Source organism: Scyliorhinus canicula, chromosome 1 (assembly GCF_902713615.1).
Source record: "Scyliorhinus canicula chromosome 1, sScyCan1.1, whole genome shotgun sequence".
Taxonomy (NCBI): domain Eukaryota; kingdom Metazoa; phylum Chordata; class Chondrichthyes; order Carcharhiniformes; family Scyliorhinidae; genus Scyliorhinus; species Scyliorhinus canicula.
In genome coordinates, this window is record NC_052146.1 from 277,261,726 (window position 1) to 277,279,671 (window position 17,946).

Consider the following 17,946-nt stretch of genomic DNA (forward strand, 5'->3'; position numbering starts at 1 on the left):
ATTTGTAATACCTATGACATGACGTCAGAAAACCCGTGCCAAAAAACCCTCAGCCTTGGACATGCCCAAAACAAATGGACATGATTCGCAGGACCCCCAGCACAGCGCCCACACCTATCCTCCACCTCCTCAAAGAACCTGCTCATCGGACTCACAGTCATGTATGCCCTGTGGACCACCTTAAATTGTATCAGGCTGAGCCTGGCACACGAGAGGATGCATTAACTCTCCTCAGGGCCTCCTATAATGCTGTAAAACTCTATGACATCTCATGAAAAAAAGATTAAAATCCACCTCTACTATTATTGAAAACTAAATCCAACAAAGGCAGAGATGAATAAAACATTGTTTAATAAATCTACCCGTCGAAAATTGAAATAATGGCAAAATGTGATGCTTCTCATAGTGGCAGTTAGATTTTTATACATTGTTATTTTAAATTGTGACTTTTTGATATTTCAGTAATGTTAGTACATAAGTTTTGTCTTTTGATATCCATAATGAATATCAATCATTTTAGTCCTCACTTGAAAGAAATTGCTACCCAGATTTAGTTGTACTCAACTTATCGCTCCTCACCCCTCAGCGAAATACTACTTCTCCTTTTGTTTCGTAGCATCTGACCATCCACACTGTTTTTCGTGCAAGCTTGAGCTGGGTTCAGATCAAGAAATACCCTCAGAATGGAAGCCGTTCATCGCTGTGGAGTTTGAGGTTCCTGACACATCAGCTTCCAAAGTGAAAGTGAAATTATTTGGGACAGAAAGCGATGTCCAGCCAGCGAAGCGCGTTCACCCAAAGGCTCGATACTGTTACCAGGTTAATTTTTATATTCTCTTCTTGCTTGCAAGAGTTTCTGATTGATAGCAAAACGTCAGGCCATTCCAATAAAAAGGGATTGAAAAATGTATTTTGAACCCAACTTAGTAAACAGGATTCCAGTGTAAAGTAACCCGAATTAATAATAATAGTTTTTATTGTCACAAGTAGGTTTACTTAACACAGCAATGAAGTTACTGTGAAAAGCCCCTAGTCACCACATTCCGGCGCCTGTACGGGTACAAGGAGGGAGAATTCAGAAGGTCCAATTACACGTTTTTCAGGACCTGCGGGAGGAAACTGGAGCACCCGGAGGAATCCCAGGCAGAAAGGGGGAGAACATGCAGACTCCGCACAGACAGTGACCCAAGCCGGGAATCGAACCTGGGACCCTGGCACTGTGAAGCAACAGTGCTAACCACCGTGCTACCGTGCGAATTGTGGTCAGACCAGAGCATTCTGTTTCTTAACTAAGTTTGTGCTGCTGTTAGTAGGGTTGAGCCACACACCACAGAGGGATGAGGGGATGTCCCTCCCATATAAATTATTTTGCTATGGGTCTCCTGCTCCAAATCTCAGAACTGCCCTTGATGTTCTCCAGTTTTTTAAATATTTGGTTGAACAGCTGTTCCATGTGCTTTGTTTGTTCTTAAACTACATCCAGATCCCCAGAGTCTCCTCTTCCTGTTCATTTATTATTATCTTGTGTTTGCAGTGCTGAGGACTTATTGAACCAAATATGTTTACGGTAGAGAAGGAGGCCATTTAGCCCATTGCAGCTGTGCTAAGTCTCTGACGGTGCCTAAGCTATTATGAATTCTGCTTCTACTAGTAATTTAATGTCATATTTCTTTCTTCACGTAATTGTTGAAAACAGACCAATATTTTATGTGTGATGCTCCAAGTCCCACTCTAGGACTTGAGCACAAAAATCATTCTGACACTCCAGTGTAGTACTGAGGGACCACAGCAATGTTGGAGGTGCCATCTTTTAGATGACCAAGGCCCCATCTGCCTGTGTTGGTGGATGTAAAAGATCCCATGGTTTCAATCCCTGGTGCCAATATCTGCTGCCTCATCGCAAAGGACCCAGGTTCCATTCCGTGTTTGGGTAACTGTGTGTAGAATTTGCATGTACTCATGTCGGCATGGGTTTCCTCCTGATGCTCCAGTTTCCTCCCAAGGTCCAAAGATGCGCAGGTTAGGTGAGGTTACAGGGATAGGGCAGGGGAGTGGGCTGAGGTAAGGTGCTCTTTCAGAGGGTCTGTGCAGACTCGGATGGACCAAATGGCCTCCTTTTGCGCTGTAGGGATTCTATGGAATCAGCATCACAAAAGAACAGATTATCTACTCATTATCTCATTGCTGTGTGTGGGAGTGTGCTGTGCAAAAATTGACAGCCACACTTGCTACACAACAATATCTACTTCAAAAGTACTTAACCGGCGGCAAAGCGCTTTGAGATGTTGGTTAATTGTCAAAAGTGCGATATAAATGCAAGTCTTTCTTCTACTTTGAACTTCATGGTTGAGCTTTGAATTCCTCTTGTTATTCAGTTGTCATTTTTTTTTGTTGATTCATGAAATAGCCATTGGTATATACACGTGTGTGATTCTGAAATGTGATTGAAGATTGATATTGGAAGTTTGATGACTAAAGTCCAATGAAGGGTTTCTTCAGTTCGCGATCTCTCTTTTAGGCTATTTTGATACATGGGCCACTTCTTCAAAAACCTGAAATGAAAAGCTGCAGCAAAAGTCCTTCCTACATACAATACACAACAAAACTTTTATCTTGAATATTTCAACAAACCTACATTTCATTAAGTAAGATAATCATTAAGTTCCTTTAGATATCAGCAACTATCAAAGGCAGGTTGAGATGTCAGATATCTGTGTATATATATATATTTGCTGTCAGTTATCAGTTAACTGGTGCATTTTCTATGGCAATGGCTCCATCTATCAGAGTTCACTTGCCCACCAATCAACACCCTCTTCTCATGAAATATAAATTGCTGTTCCCTCTGCACATGGTGTTCTTACAAATTTTCCTGATGAGTGCAAGGCGAAAAACCTCAACATATCTTTCTTCAGCAATAATTAATTATTTTTTAAAAAATAATTTTTATTGGAATTTTTTACAGAAAATATAAAAATATAACAACAAGTATAGCAACAAGCAGTAATATGCAACTAACAGCCCCATAACACCCACAATTCCCCCCATACCGTAACATCACATGTATCACACTCCCCCCCCCCCCCCCCCCCGCCCCCCAAACAAGAGAACTTAACCATAAATTTAAATTAAATAAATAAAATTTAAATAAAATAAGCAAACATAATCAACGTCCCCCCCCCACCCCCCCGGGTTGCTGCTGCTACTGTCCCTGTACCCTATCGTTGAGCCAGAAAGTCGAGGAAAGGTTGCCACCGTTTAAAGAACCCTTGCACCGATCCTCTCAGGGCGAATTTAACCTTCTCAAGCTTAATGAAGCCCGCCATGTCATTGATCCAGGTCTCGACGCTTGGGGGCCTCGCGTCCTTCCACTGTAGCAAAATCCTTCGCCGGGCTACTAGGGGCGCAAAGGCCAGCACACCGGCCTCTTTCGCCTCCTGCACTCCCGGCTCTACCCCAACCCCAAAGATCGCGAGTCCCCATCCTGGCTTGACCCTGGATCCCACCACCCTTGACACCGTCCTCGCCACCCCCTTCCAGAACTCCTCCAATGCCGGGCATGCCCAGAACATATGGGCATGGTTCGCTGGACTCCCCGAGCACCTGACACACCTATCTTCACCCCCAAAGAACCTACTCATCCTCGTCCCAGTCATGTGGGCCCTATGCAGCACCTTGAATTGGATGAGGATAAGCCGCGCACACGAGGAGGAAGAATTTACCCTCTCCAGGGCATCAGCCCATGTCCCGTCTTCGATCTGTTCCCCCAGTTCCCCCTCCCACTTCGTTTTCAGCTCCTGCAATAATTAATTCTTGTACTACCAAACAACTATTTATATATGTATTATATATGATATATATATTATTTAATATATATACATATCACAGTCAATCCAAAATTGTGGCTTTACAGAGGCAGAGTGAATTTTGGGTTTACATCAAAGGAAAACATGGTGTTCATAATCTAGTTCCTTGTCAGCACCAAATCCACAGTGGAAACCTAAGCACAAATTGGCAGGACCAGTTAGTCTGACGCACCACAAAATCATAAATTTGGAATCAATTTATTTATGCTCGTTGAAACATCCCTTTATTGTGTATGGAATGTAGAAACCTACCAATGGAAAGAATGATAAATATTGCTCGTGAAAATGTTTCCTGTTAATGTCTGTAAAATGGAATGAGTGGTTTCAGTTGTCACAAGGTTCATTGGAAATTTTAAAAAGGTTACAGTTTCCAATGATTTTTTTTGGTAAGGGAATCTTTTGTTTACTGAACTAAGCAATGTTAAACATTGGGAAGTGAAAACTTTCAAGTTTTTGTATCCAGTGTCAGCACTAATTACTCCCAGACATGGATGAGATTAAAATTTCTTTTTCTAGGCTTAAGCCTCGTTATAGGCGAATACCCTTGCTGATCCAAACCACGTGATACTCCTGAGTCTTACATTTTATTTCCTACACCAGGTACCCCAATGGCTCCTTTATGCATCATGCTGAAAAGTCCTGCCTAATTATGAAACATTTCTACTGTGGATTTAGTACTGATGAGGAACTGGACTCTGAATAGCAAGATTGAAGGAAACATATATACAGTTTCCCACCAATCCTAAATATCATAAGAGTCTCTGTCTGCACAATTACTGGTATCTCTCAGTTAAATTTTGCATAAAATTGGAAAACAAAGTGTGACTGTAAGACACCAACTGCACAAGTAGACTTCTTTATGTTGAGTAACTGCTCTACAATTGCTAATTGGAATAATCCTAGAAGCAGACATTGAAAAGGAGTTTTTTTTACTTGGATGCCGAAAGCAGGATACCATGCCTACATGTCAACTACTCAGTGCAGCATTCGGGAACCTCACACGTATTGCAGTAACTTACTTTGTAACTTTTTCCCTGGTGCTGTGCTGCAGTAGCTTGTTTCCTGTGGTGGAAAATTGGCTAGCTGTATGTAGCTTGCAGCCAGTTGGTGGCTGAGGTCTGTTTTTGTGGGGGAGCAGATGCTGGTGGGTGGTGATGGCAAAGAGATGGAATGAGGATGGACTGGCAATAGGCCAAAAGATTTTATGGGGCCTGGAGGCGAACATCAGCTCCTCGTGGCCCACAGGAATTAAAAAAAAAATCAGACACATTACATTTTAAGAGAGGCCTTTTGTGGGTTCCTTTAGATGTCTCAATGGGTTTAGAGAACTATCATATACTGTGCAAGCCCTGTCCATTGCTCCATTGCACAAAGGATTTCTTTTTGCTGGTCATTTTTCAGGTAAAAACCTCAGTTGAAAATTCCCTACCCCATATATATTGATTTTGTGCAAAGAAAATCCCAAGTGGGCCGTGGCATTTTGGTATCTTCTCTTTTCTCTGCTCGGGGAGTGTTGGATGATTGAACAAGGAAGCAGAAAGAAACAGAGAGAAAACAATTGTCAACTTCAGCTGGCCATCTGTGTACTACATGTTCCACTTAGTTGTATTTATAGAAGGATTCAAAAAGGCTCATGTCCTATTGTGTGATATGAGGAACAAACATTTTGTGCAAACTTCTTCTATCTATATTTTAACAAAAGTGTAAACCCATTTAAAATAAAACATTAAATGACAAAAATCTTTAGATGAACACATCAGTGTATTTGTTGCTAATATCAAAATCATTTCAACATAAAAATTCCAAAGATGCAGTTTTTGTTGCCCATAATTATGAGGTTTTCAGACAGTTGCATAGAATATTAGAGAAGCCAATTTAGTAATTATTTTACTTTTTTAAGCATTGAATCACTCACTACAAGATGACTCAGGCTGATATCCGTAGTCCAACGCTTATCATGCAAATTCCACAAAATGTGTTGCAAATGTACCAACCTTCTACTAATTATATTAGTTGATGTCCTTCAATGCAAATTAATGAGAGAAAGAAGAAAAGAAAATAAGCAAAGTAAAATAAAGGTGCTCACAAAAGGGGGAAGAAAAGTGCGTGTGAAGTTATTCTAGCAAAAAACTTATTTTAGAATGTTTCTCATTGCAGGTTGAAATTGAAAAGAAATGGATTAGGATTGAAGGAGAGGATCCAGACAAACCAGGAGACTGCATGACCCAATGAACATTGCATTGTATATAATCTCCAGCATTATATTGTAACAATTATTGACTATAGTTTTAAGATTATAGCAATGGCCTATTGACCTGATGGTTTTGAAAGTGATATGGAATGTATGGTAATACTCAAAGTTGAGGATATTATTCTTTGAGCATATTTTAACCTTTCTGTGCAACAACATATTTTCCCAGCTCTCTTCATCCTCCCCCTTCCCATCCCCCCCACTCCTAGACTTTTCCACTAGCCCAGCTGTGGCCCTCATGTATCTGCCTCTGATTCTGACCAACAGTTACACCACTTGTAACTACTGTCAGGCAGAGGGAGCCCGGTGGAGACCTCTATTTGATGTTTCCCATTTCCTAGCTCTGCCTGGTGCCAGCCTGCAGTGTGACTGAGATTGAGAACTCAGTGCAGTGCATGCAACTATGCTTTGTTTCTCCATAATTGCCCAGTGTGAGAAAATTTAGTATTCGATGGAGGAATTGTTTTACTAAATAGAATTCTTCTATATAGGTTTCCCGGTGTCATGGGGTTGGATCAGTGGGAATTCCCATTGACAGCAGCGGGAACAGAGAATCCCGCCATCAGTGAGCGGCGTGCCGTCTCCCGGCACCGGGAAACACGCGGCTGAGAGGCTGCAGTATCCCGCACTAAATCTACAATTTTAATGGGGATGCAGGAACAGAGAAACCTGGGGATATACATACAAAAAGCGTTAAAGATAGCAGGACGAGATGAGATGTCTGTTGAAAAAAAAAAGGAGACTTCACACAATAAGTATGAAAGCAAGGACGTTATGCTAAACCTTCTAGGTTTTGGTAAGGGTGGCAAGGAGTTTTACTAGAATAGTCCCAATAATGAAAGACTTCAGTTATGTGAAGAGACTAGGGAAGCTGGGGCTGTTTTCCTTAAAGTAGGGAAGGGTACGGGGAGATTGAATAGAGGCTTTCAAAATCCTGAAGGGTTTGATAGGATGAAGAGAAACTGTCTCCAGTCCCAGAAGTGTGCGTAGCCAAAGAAAACAGATTTTGAAAATTTGCAAAAGAAGCAGAGCTAATGAGGAGAAAGACGTTTTATGCAACAGGTTGTTATGATCTAGAATGGAATACCCAATAGCATGATGGAGGTGGACTCGATGTTCATTTTCAAAGGGAAGTTAGATAACTATTTGATGGGGAAAATATTGCAGGGGTATGGGGAAAGGGTAGGGGAGTAGAGTTAATTACAAAGCCACTCAAAGATTGTTTTAAAGAGCCAGTACAGGGGCAGCACGTTGGCGCAATGGTTAGCACGGCGCCGAGGTCCCAGGTTCGATCCCGGCTCAGGGTCACTGTCCATGTGGAGTTTGCACATTCTCCCCATGTTTGCATGGGTTTCGTCCCCACAACCCAAAAGATGTGCAGAGTAGGTGAATTGGCCACGCTAAATTGTCCCTTAATTGGAAAAAAAGAATTGGGTATTTTAAATTTATTAAAAAGAGCCAGTACAGGCCGCTGGGCCAGATAGCTTCTTTCTGTGCTATAACTCTTATCCGATGATTGAATTGAGGGGCAAAGATGTTGCTTTATAGTTATGACATTTGTGGTCAGTATTCATTTCTGTAGATGTACCTAAACCGTTGTATCATATATATGAAACTGACTCTCCTGATTCCTCAGCAGCAACCAACTGGAAAATGCTCCATAATTGAAGTGAGCCCACCCTACTGTGTGGTGGCTCAGTATATAGCAGTGCTCAGTAATAGAATCCAAGGAGGTCAACCTATTTTGACAAACGTTATATAAAATTTCAATGTTTGGGGGTTTGTTCAATAATCAGTACCCCTTGCTGGCAGTGACCAATAGTCTTCAGTGAGTGATGCCAACAGAGGAATTGAAGAATTAGAGGTGATCAAGGAGAAACATTTCTGATGATCACACAATATAGGGAAGAAAATTGAAAATAAAATTATATGATTTTTTAAATTTTAAAGGGGATGGGTTACTTACTGAATTGTCCCTTCTGGACTGGCTTTTACATTCCCAGCCAGTAAGGTTAAAGGCAGGGGTGTTTGTAAAATCCAGCAGGTGGCCTTTCCGTCACCTACCTGTCCATCTCCCCACCTGTCTGAAATTTTACACGGGGAGCTGATGTTGTCTAGCCCTTATGCCCACATTTGGACCTATTGAGATCCTCAGGCAACCAATTAATGGCCATTTGAGGACCTTGTTCCACTCTCGCCATTATTTTACTCTTGGAAGGACTCTTTCTGGGACCTCTGTGCCTGTAGGTTGCGCATCCTCCCCAACTGTCATACTTCCCCCTTTACCCTCCCCACCTGACTTCTCAAACCTTCCCCCCCCCCCCCCCCCCCCCCCCCACACACACACACACACTCTCTCACTCTCCTAGCTAGAGCCTGCCAGCCTGGCTGCGGCAATACCCCGGACTAACATTGGTCTGGGCTCCTCTTCGTCAGGACTTCCTGTAGACTCAACAGTGGCCATCACTCCTGCCTGGCACTGCTCGGGCTATAAAGCTTCTGGCTATCTGATTGGCTTGCCACTCTCTAAGTAGTATTTCCTCCTGAAAGGGGAGGAAGTCTCGCCGTAAAGCAATTAGTGCTGTTCTCAGCATTTAACGGGATTTCCACTGTAAAATCTAGCCCATGATGTTGAACATTAGAAATGGGTACCTTTTCATGGAGGGAGATAAGTCCCTATGCATTTAATATCTGTCAGTCACTTCCTGTTACCCTGTTAAACTATAGCCTATACAGAGAGCCTGGAAGAGGCATTTTGCTTTGAGCCTTCTCTTCTGTGATATCATAAGTCAGTATAATGGAATGTGTTACAGGAGAGGGAGCTCTACGTGAAACCTCTGCTCCCAGACTGATTCCAGCCTGCAATTTTAAGCTTAAGCAAGGGCTGAGAGACAGTAGCAAGTGTATGGCTACCTTTCATTACAACATTTAAGATTATAGGTCAATTCTATATAGACTATACTGTCCATCAAGAATTTAACAGCCGTTATATTCAGTTTGAATGCTGGTAGCACTTGTAATATATATTTCCCCAAATCTTAAGTGATAAATTGCTTCAGAATTAAACTATTTCTGAAAAAAATGTTTTTTTGATCAATATTTCCAATTTCTGGAGGCAGGTTACTAATGACTGCTGTTAATCATCAAGCTATTGAATGTGCTGCACTGTTAGCTAATTCCATTCTTCACTCGTGCCTTTTGTCACAATACAAATCTGTATATTCAAAGCTAACCTTTGTTCAATTGAAAGCAAACACTATAGAGTTGTGGGGATAATATAAACAATAATAGATTCAATAAATGTTTAAATACTCAAGGTCAGCAACAATGTTTGATGGAAACAGCACAAACTATTAGATAATGATGTAATTTGCTTTGTCAAAGCCTGGACCCAGCAATAGATTTGCACCCTCCCCTCCCCTCCCCATCCCACTAGCACCCCTATCAGTAGGTGTGATGAGTGGTGTTATGGGAGCTTGAACTTGTAACTGTGCTGTACCAAATCTAAGTGCTTGATATTGACACCTAAAGGCTGGATTTTCAGAGTCTGTGGACCTTTGAATAATGGTAGGTGGGACAGAGATATGGATGCCCTACCCCATTTCTTTTTTTAATATAATTTTGTGGGTTTCACATTTATTAATAACAACATTGCAAGGGAAATCACATAATAATAAATGGATATACAAAAATAAAAAATAAACTGGTATGCATTCAAAATTAACATATATACCGATATGGGGCCCCTAATTTTGGGCCCCAGGTGATTGGCCGCTACAACCGTATTGTGTTGATTACATATCTGTTGCCTCCTGGTATTAAAATGTACCAGCGGCAGGTTTGATACCAACCGGGCATATCTTGGTGATGTAGTTGTGGTCGCCCCGTGCGTTTCCTTGCCCCTTGTCTTCTCTGGTACCTCTGCCCTGCATTGTGATTGGTGTCCTCCCCTTCCCTTCCTCCTATCCCCCCTTTATGTTTTCTTTCCGTTATCTGTTGTGATCCCCCTCCTCCCTTAATGATCGCTGGTCACTAACAGGTCTTGGAACAGGTTGTAATAGTTTCCACGCGTTGTGGAACCTTCCTCCCATCCTTGAATGATGTATTTTGCTTTTTCTAATTGAAGGTATTCTGTCAGGTCGGACAGACAGTCTGCATCTGTGCCCTTGGGTACCACTGCTGACCTCCTACCCCATTTCTGACAGGTTTTTGAGCAAGGGGAAGGCAAGGTGTGATTCACACAAGGGAGAAACATGAACTTAGCACGGAGTTCAAATGACCCTGCTAAGTACTAACAGATCCAATTTTCACAAGGACCTTAACACTCAGTCTGGGAGTCACGAATTGATGGAGTAGACATAAAGGGCTGTTGAAGGGTGGATGCCGTCAGTATAACTGTCAGGGTCTGAAGTTTTTAAATGCCCCTCTCTTTAAGCATTAAAATACATAAGTTGTAGCCATCAGAGTTAAAACAAAACGTCTGCTGGACTGATTTGATTGACAGGCATAGGTTAGGAAAAAATAGCATCCAGTCATTCAGTTTCAAAAGAGTTCTTTGCTGACATTTCCCTAAAGGGGCTATCATGTCATTATGAATGCTTAACTGAGTTTCAAAAACTACCGTTATCTCTTAAGGGGTGGGGGGATTGTAGTTCACACTTTGACAGTTTGAACAGTCTGTTAAATGAATATCTGTCTTTGATGTGGGGTCTGAATAGAAGTTTTGTTTTTATAAGGGAATAACTAATTGAGGAGATTTAAAATCTTTCAATGGTTTCTTTAATTAGATTAGTTTTTCACTGTCCAGTTTGTTGGAGGGAGACCTGTATTACATTTTTGGAAGATTATTCTTTTCATCTCCACATTGTTCCTGAGGTCAACCTACGATGGCGACTGAGTGAGTGGCTAAGGAGGTGACATAGTATGAGGGTCCATGAGGTGAGGACTAGAGGGCCTAACAACTTGTACAACAACTGGGACAAAGTTCAAGAGAACCGAGGTGAAATTTCTAAACATCCTGCCTTGGCACTCACTGCCCCAGGGGTCCCCTACCCTTTTCGGGATTTGCATGTCTGATTGTAATGCTGTTTGCATAGCTTGTTTTGTGGTACTTCTTACCAAGGCAGGTCTGCTAACTTGGAATAATTCCAGACACAAGCTAACTGGCTTCTGCTGCCAAAATCTAGCCCAGGCACCAGCACTGTTGTAACTCACCTTGATTAGCACAAGAAATATCACCTGTTTTAAAAGGTGAATAGAAATTCAATGAGTAACCTAGGCAAACTTAATTGTTTGATCCTTGGAGTGTTGTAAGTATTGTAATACAGTACAGGTACAGTGTCTCAAACCCGGCTTTCCAAAAACTGGAATTGCCAAAAAGCCAGACGTTTTTATGAGCTGCCATGTATCAATTTAAATTGAGTAAAATAGCATGGCGGCAGGGCGGCTAAATGGTTAGCACTACTGCCTCTCGGCACCGAGGGCCCAGTTTCGATCCCGGCCCCGGGTCACTGTCCATGTGGAGTTTGCACATTCTCCCCGTGGGTCTCCTCCCCACAACCCAAATATGTGCAGGGTAGGTGGATTGGCCACGCTAAATTGCTCCTTAATTGGAAAAAATGAATTGGGTACTTCAAGTGAAAAAAAGGAGTAAAATAACTAACGGGACAATTTTTAGGTGCTGCATTGTGCGCAAGACAAGTTATTGGCTTTGTGTGTCAGCCTTTTCCTGTGTTCCAAGCAATCCTTGACCCCACCCTACCCAGGTTGGTTTTTCTACTTTTTTTAAACATTAATTCTACACTATAATGTATTATTTTTCAAACTTGAATAAAAATAAACTTATTCACTTGATTTCATGTGTCTCGTATTAATTGAACGAAGATTCTGACTTTTTATTCTCCAAAAAACGGCTCGATCGGAAACCCAGTGTGGAGCCAGCCCCGAGGTTGCCGATTTAGAAGCCCTGTACCTGTACAATACAAAATAATTTCCAAATGCAAATCTTTTATTTCTTATGAGATTTAGAAAGGCCAATTTTCTGAAGGTCAATGTGAGACATGGATTGAAAGAAATTTGCAGGACCAACGTTCTTAAGGAGTTACTGTTTGAAGAAAATATAACTTATCAGATCTTTTGTGCTCTGTGATTGAGGAGAACTCTGTCGCCCAGATGCAAGTGGGACACACTGCATGAAAATGATGTAATTCAATGTGACTGATATTGGGGGTGATTTAAAGCCCTTTCTCCTTTCTATCTTATCATAGAATTTACAGTGCAGAAGGAGGCCACTCGGCCCATCGAGTCTGCACTGGCTCTTCGAAAGAGCACCCCACCCGAGGTCAACACCTCCACCCTATCCCCATAACCCAACCCAACACTAAGGGCAATTTTAAACACTAAGGGCAATTTATCATGGCCAATCCACCTAACCTGCACATCTTTGGACTGTGGGAGGAAACCGGAGCACCCGGAGGAAACCCACGCACACACGGGGAGGATGTGCAGACTCCACACAGACATTGGCCCAAGCCGGAATCGAACCTGGGACCCTGGAGCTGTGAAGCGATTGTGCTATCCACAATGCTACCGTGCTGCCCGGTGCTGTTGGTGAGAAAGTCGCTGCGGGCCCAAAATCTGGAGAGAAGTGAAAAACAACGCGATTCTCACCACTGGATTGCCCCCCCTCCCCACCCACCAGTGGAGCAGTGAAAATCATGCCTCATTTTAATACATTAGCATGTCATTAGGGAGCACTCTTTCCAGACCTTCACCTCTCAAGAATATTTACCGGGACGCTGGCGTCATTTACAACAGCTCGACATAAACGTGAACCTGGCGGCTTCACCTCCAAGGAGGATGTTGGAGGTAGTGCTCAGGTAGCCATGACTCCCCAGGCTTTTCACTGCTCAGGTTGCAGCGGAGGGGATGTGGGGGACACGGATAAGTTCAACTCGGGGCCGGTGCACTGCTCAGGGTGCACCAGAGAGGATGCAGAGGGCACATAAGTTCAACTCGGGGCCAGGGGTCAGTTGCTCATTCTTGGGGTGGGGTCTTGCTAGCAGGCCTTACCGTCCATTCACTTCAGGGCGCCCTTTGCTTTAAGGGCGCCTGGAGGTTGGCATGCAGATATTGCATCCTTTGTCCTTACATAAGAACATAAGAACTAGGAGCAGGAGTAGGCCATCTGGCCCCTCGAGCCTGCTCCGCCATTCAATTAGATCATGGCGGATCTTTTGTGGACTCAGCTCCACTTTCTGGCCCGAACACCATAACCCTTAATTCCTTTTTTCTTCAAAAAACTATCTATCTTTACCTTAAAAATATTTAATGAAGGAGTCTCAACTGCTTCACTGGGCAAGGAATTCCATAGATTCACAACCCTTTGGGTGAAGAAGTTCCTCCTAAACTCAGTCCTAAATCTACTTCCCCTTATTTTGAGGCTATGCCCCCTAGTTCTGCTTTCACCCGCCAGTGGAAACAACCTGCCCGCATCTATCCTATCTATTCCCTTCATAATTTTAAATGTTTCGATAAGATCCCCCCTCATCCTTCTAAATTCCAACGAGTACAGTCCCAGTCTACTCAACCTCTCCTCGTAATCCAACCCCTTCAGCTCTGGGATTAACCTCGTGAATCTCCTCTGCACACCCTCCAGTGCCAGTACGTCCTTTCTCAAGTAAGGAGACCAAAACTGAACACAATACTCCAGGTGTGGCCTCACTAACACCTTATACAATTACAGCATAACCTCCCTAGTCTTAAACTCCATCCCTCTAGCAATGAAGAACAAAATTCCATTTGCCTTCTAAATCACCTGTTGCACCTGTAAACCAACTTTCTGTGACTCATGCACTAGCACATCCAGGTCTCTCTGCACAGCAGCATGCTTTAATATTTTATCGTTTAAATAATAATCCAGTTTGCTGTTATTCCTACCAAAATAGATAACCTCACATTTGTCAACATTGTATTCCATTTGCCAGACCCTAGCCCATTCACTTAACCTATACAAATCCCTCTGCAGACTTCGAGTATCCTCGCACTTTTCACTTTACCACTCATCTTAGTGTCATCTGCAAACTTGGACACATTGCCCTTGGTTCCCAACTCCAAATCATCTATGTAGATTGTGAACAATTGTGGGCCCAACACGGATCCCTGAGGGACACCACTATCTACTGATCGCCAACCAGAGAAGCATCCATTAATCCCCACTCTTTGCTTTCTATTAATTAACCAATCCTCTATCCATGCTACTACTTTACCCTTAATGCCATGCATCTTTATCTTATGCAGCAGCCTTTTGTGTGGCACCTTGTCAAAAGCTTTCTGGAAATCCAGATATACCACATCCATTGGCTCCCCGTTATCCACTGCACTGGTAATGTCCTCAAAAAATTCCACTAAATTAGTTAGGCACGACCTGCCCTTTATGAACCCATGCTGCGTCTGCCCAATGGGACAATTTCTATCCAGATGCCTCACTATTTCTTCCTTGATGATAGATTCCAGCATCTTCCCTACTACTGACGTTAAGCTCACTGGCCTATAATTTCCTGCTCTCTCCCTACCTCCTTTTTTAAACAGTGGTGTCACGTTTGCTAATTTCCAATCCACTGGGCTTGTTGGGCTTCTGCTCAAATCACCAATGAAGGAGTGCCTATCTTTACTGGGAGCTGGAAAGTAGATGGCAGGAGGTGAATACTGAGGGTCACCCCTGGAGGTGATAGTCAGGTAACTGGATGGGTTCCCATGAAAGGCCAAGCGGCAAGGGCAGAATGGGCAACTCAGGAATTGCTTGCTTTCTGCCTCATGACCATTGAAGGCCCTCTCACTTAGGGAAGCACAACTGAACTGAGTATAGCCCCAAACTCGGGCACAACTCTGCTTACCAAGGGGTTAGGCTTTAGTGACTACCAATTGCAATTGTTTAGGAAGTCTGTCTCAGGAATAAGTGTGTAGGGTTTGTGAAACGGGAGAATGTGGGCGCCCTCTAGATCTGTGAATATTTTTAATAACAGGCAATAATACCTTGACACAAAAAGGAGAAAAACAAACAACAGTCCACAAATAACAATAACCATCAACTGACAAGGAAAAGACACCGTGCCATGCACACAGGCACCTCCTCGCCACACGGTACAAACACAAAACTACAAGAGTGGACTTTACACATTAAACAATCAACAGTGTATTGAACCAACCCGCCGCTCTCGCCAGGTGCCACAGCTCCCAGCAGCAGACTCACATACGAGGAGTGCAACAATACACTGGAAAGTCACACTGACACAGAGCTTGGCAGATGGGCGAGAGGGCCCCCCCCCCCTTTCGGACTCCAGGCCTTCTGACAAAAGGAGAGGCAGCATCCAGACACCAAACAGTGAACAGTCGACAGCACAATGACAGAATATTGGTACAAACACACAGCTGCAACAATGGATTTATACAAAGAAAACCAAATACACATTAAACATTAAAAAGTCAACAGTGTAATGCAGTGGCCAGCATCCAAATGAACCCGCCGCTCTCTCCCCCTCCCGGACTCAGAACATGGTGGAAGAGCGAGAGAGGACCCCTATCTCAATTCCCGGCTTGGTTCACTGTCTGTGCAGAGTCTGCACATTCTCCCTGTGCCTGCGTGGGTTTCCTCCGGGTGCTCTGGTTTCCTCCCACAGTCCAAAGGTGTGCAGGTTAGGTGGGTTGGCCACGCTACATTGCCCTTGGTGTCCAAAGAAAAAAGGTTAAGTGGGGTTATTGGGTTACGGGGATAGGGTGAAGGTGTGGGCCGGTGCAGAATTGATGGGCCGAATGGCCTCCTTCTGCACTGTAAATTCTATGAAACGCTATCAAATCTTTTGAGTAGCACAATTTCATCTTGTCTACCTGCAGGTGATGACTTCTCGTTATTTGAGTCCATCCAAACTATAAATGACGTATCATCTTCTGTGGGTCCTCCCATGACAGATGAGTCTGATATAACATTCCCATGGATGTCTGCAGAACTGGTTGTTCATGCCATTATTGTTGGTGCTTGATGGAACTTCTGCAGCTGCACCACCTCTGGCCTGCCTCACAGATGTTGGAAGTTACGATTTTGGCCTAGATGGTCCTCAAAGCATTTCAGTGCTTGACTCCACGCCGGGTGTAGTGGTTTCCCAGGATTGGTGGCCAGAAGTTGATAAAGCTTTTTCAGGCTGACCTTTTATCATTAGTACTCACCATCTTGATGCTGTTTGCACTTAAGACAGTTCACCTGCAGTTGATGACTGTCTTGGTAAAGAGCCCCATCTGGTGGTCTGAGAAGGAAGTAGAACATCTTTGAGGTCCTTGTGCAGCACGTTCTTTAGAAATTAAAATTAATGATGGCAGACACAGAAGTTTGACGCAAGATGCAAGTAAAGAAGAAACTTGTGGAAAAATTGGATTAATCCGAGAACAGGCACAGCGATTGCAGTGCACGATTAATCATGGCCATTGACTGAAATGAAGTCAGGATGCTAACTTTGTGTTACAAACTGCAAATTTCATCCCAATGCTTCCAATTATTTTCCCAGTTATAGGCAATGTCAGCATAGAAGGTTTACGTGTCTGCTCAATTCTGTGAATAACTAATTAGTGTAGAAGCTATTAAAGTTGCCATATCTTTCCTTTATAGACAATCAAAAATATAATTGACTATAGAAAGCACCCAAAACATGTAGAAATGTAGCAACATCCAGAAGATAGAATCCAGAAACAAACCTGTAAGTAGTTGTGACTGATCACAGGGGTTGTCCAGGTAGGCACACCAGATCCAGCAGGTAAATGGAAAGGTCTGCTTGATGTGAAAGTCCTCACCTGATTTACTTCTGGGTATCCCACTTGGGAAAAGTTGTTGCTATCCATTAATAAATTAAAAATCTGCAATATTAACCTGTTAAATTAAAAACTGCACCATTCAATGTGCCAACTGGCCTTCTGGCTACAAATTGGAGGTGAGGTCGAATTGGCCTCACCCCCACAACCAAAGATGTGCAGGTTAGGTGGATTAGCCACTCTAAATTGCCGCTTAATTGGAAGAAAAATGAATTGGGTACTTATAATTTTTTTTAAAATGGAATTCAGATTCTTAAAACTTTAACTTTCCACCCAGTCCAAACTAGCCCATTTTAAGAGGTAAAAGTTCCCCTCTAAATATCAGAGCTATGTGTATGACAGCATAAAGTGAGCTGTGACATTAGAAATACAGGTATAAAGCCGAGTAGATCGAGCTGGTCAAGGTCAGGAATTTCTTTGACAAAGCTGAGCAAAAGTTTGACGTCTGATACGGGTGCATAATAATAATAATCTTTATTGTCACAAGTAGGCTTACATTAACACTGCAATGAAGTTACTGTGAAAAGCCCCTAGTCGCCACATTCCAGCGCCTTTTTGGGTACACGGGGAGAATTCGAAATGTCCAAATTACCTAACATGATGGAAAGAACAAAGTTTGGCATCCAGTCTGGTGGTGAAAGTCATGCCAAATCTGGGAAATACTGTAAAGCTGGCACATTTTTTACATCTGCAGATTTTCTTTCATACTTTCATGGGATGTGGGCGCCCCTGGCAGGGCCAGCATTTGTTGCTCATTCCTAATTGTCATTGAGAAGATGATGGTGTGCCACCTTCTTCATCTGCAGCACTCCATCTGGCGGAGGTACACCCGCAGTGCTTCTTGGAAGCGAGTTCCAGGATTTTGACCCAGTGACAGTGAAGAAACAGCAATATAGTTCCAAGTCAGGATGGTATGTTGCTTGAATCGAAAATTCCAGCTGGTGGTGCTCTCATTCATCTGCTGCCCTTCTC

General features: G+C 43.0%; 1 protein-coding gene across 1 annotated transcript in view; it reads left to right on the forward strand.

Moving 5' to 3' along the window:
• LOC119974696 (stonin-1) overlaps positions 1-17,946 on the forward strand; it is a 183,091-nt gene that overhangs the window by 13,280 nt on the left and 151,865 nt on the right. Inside the window, exon 3 of the mRNA XM_038813834.1 lies at positions 617-819. Within this exon, the coding sequence (XP_038669762.1) occupies positions 617-819 (203 nt within the window). The remainder of the gene's footprint in view (positions 1-616; positions 820-17,946) is intronic.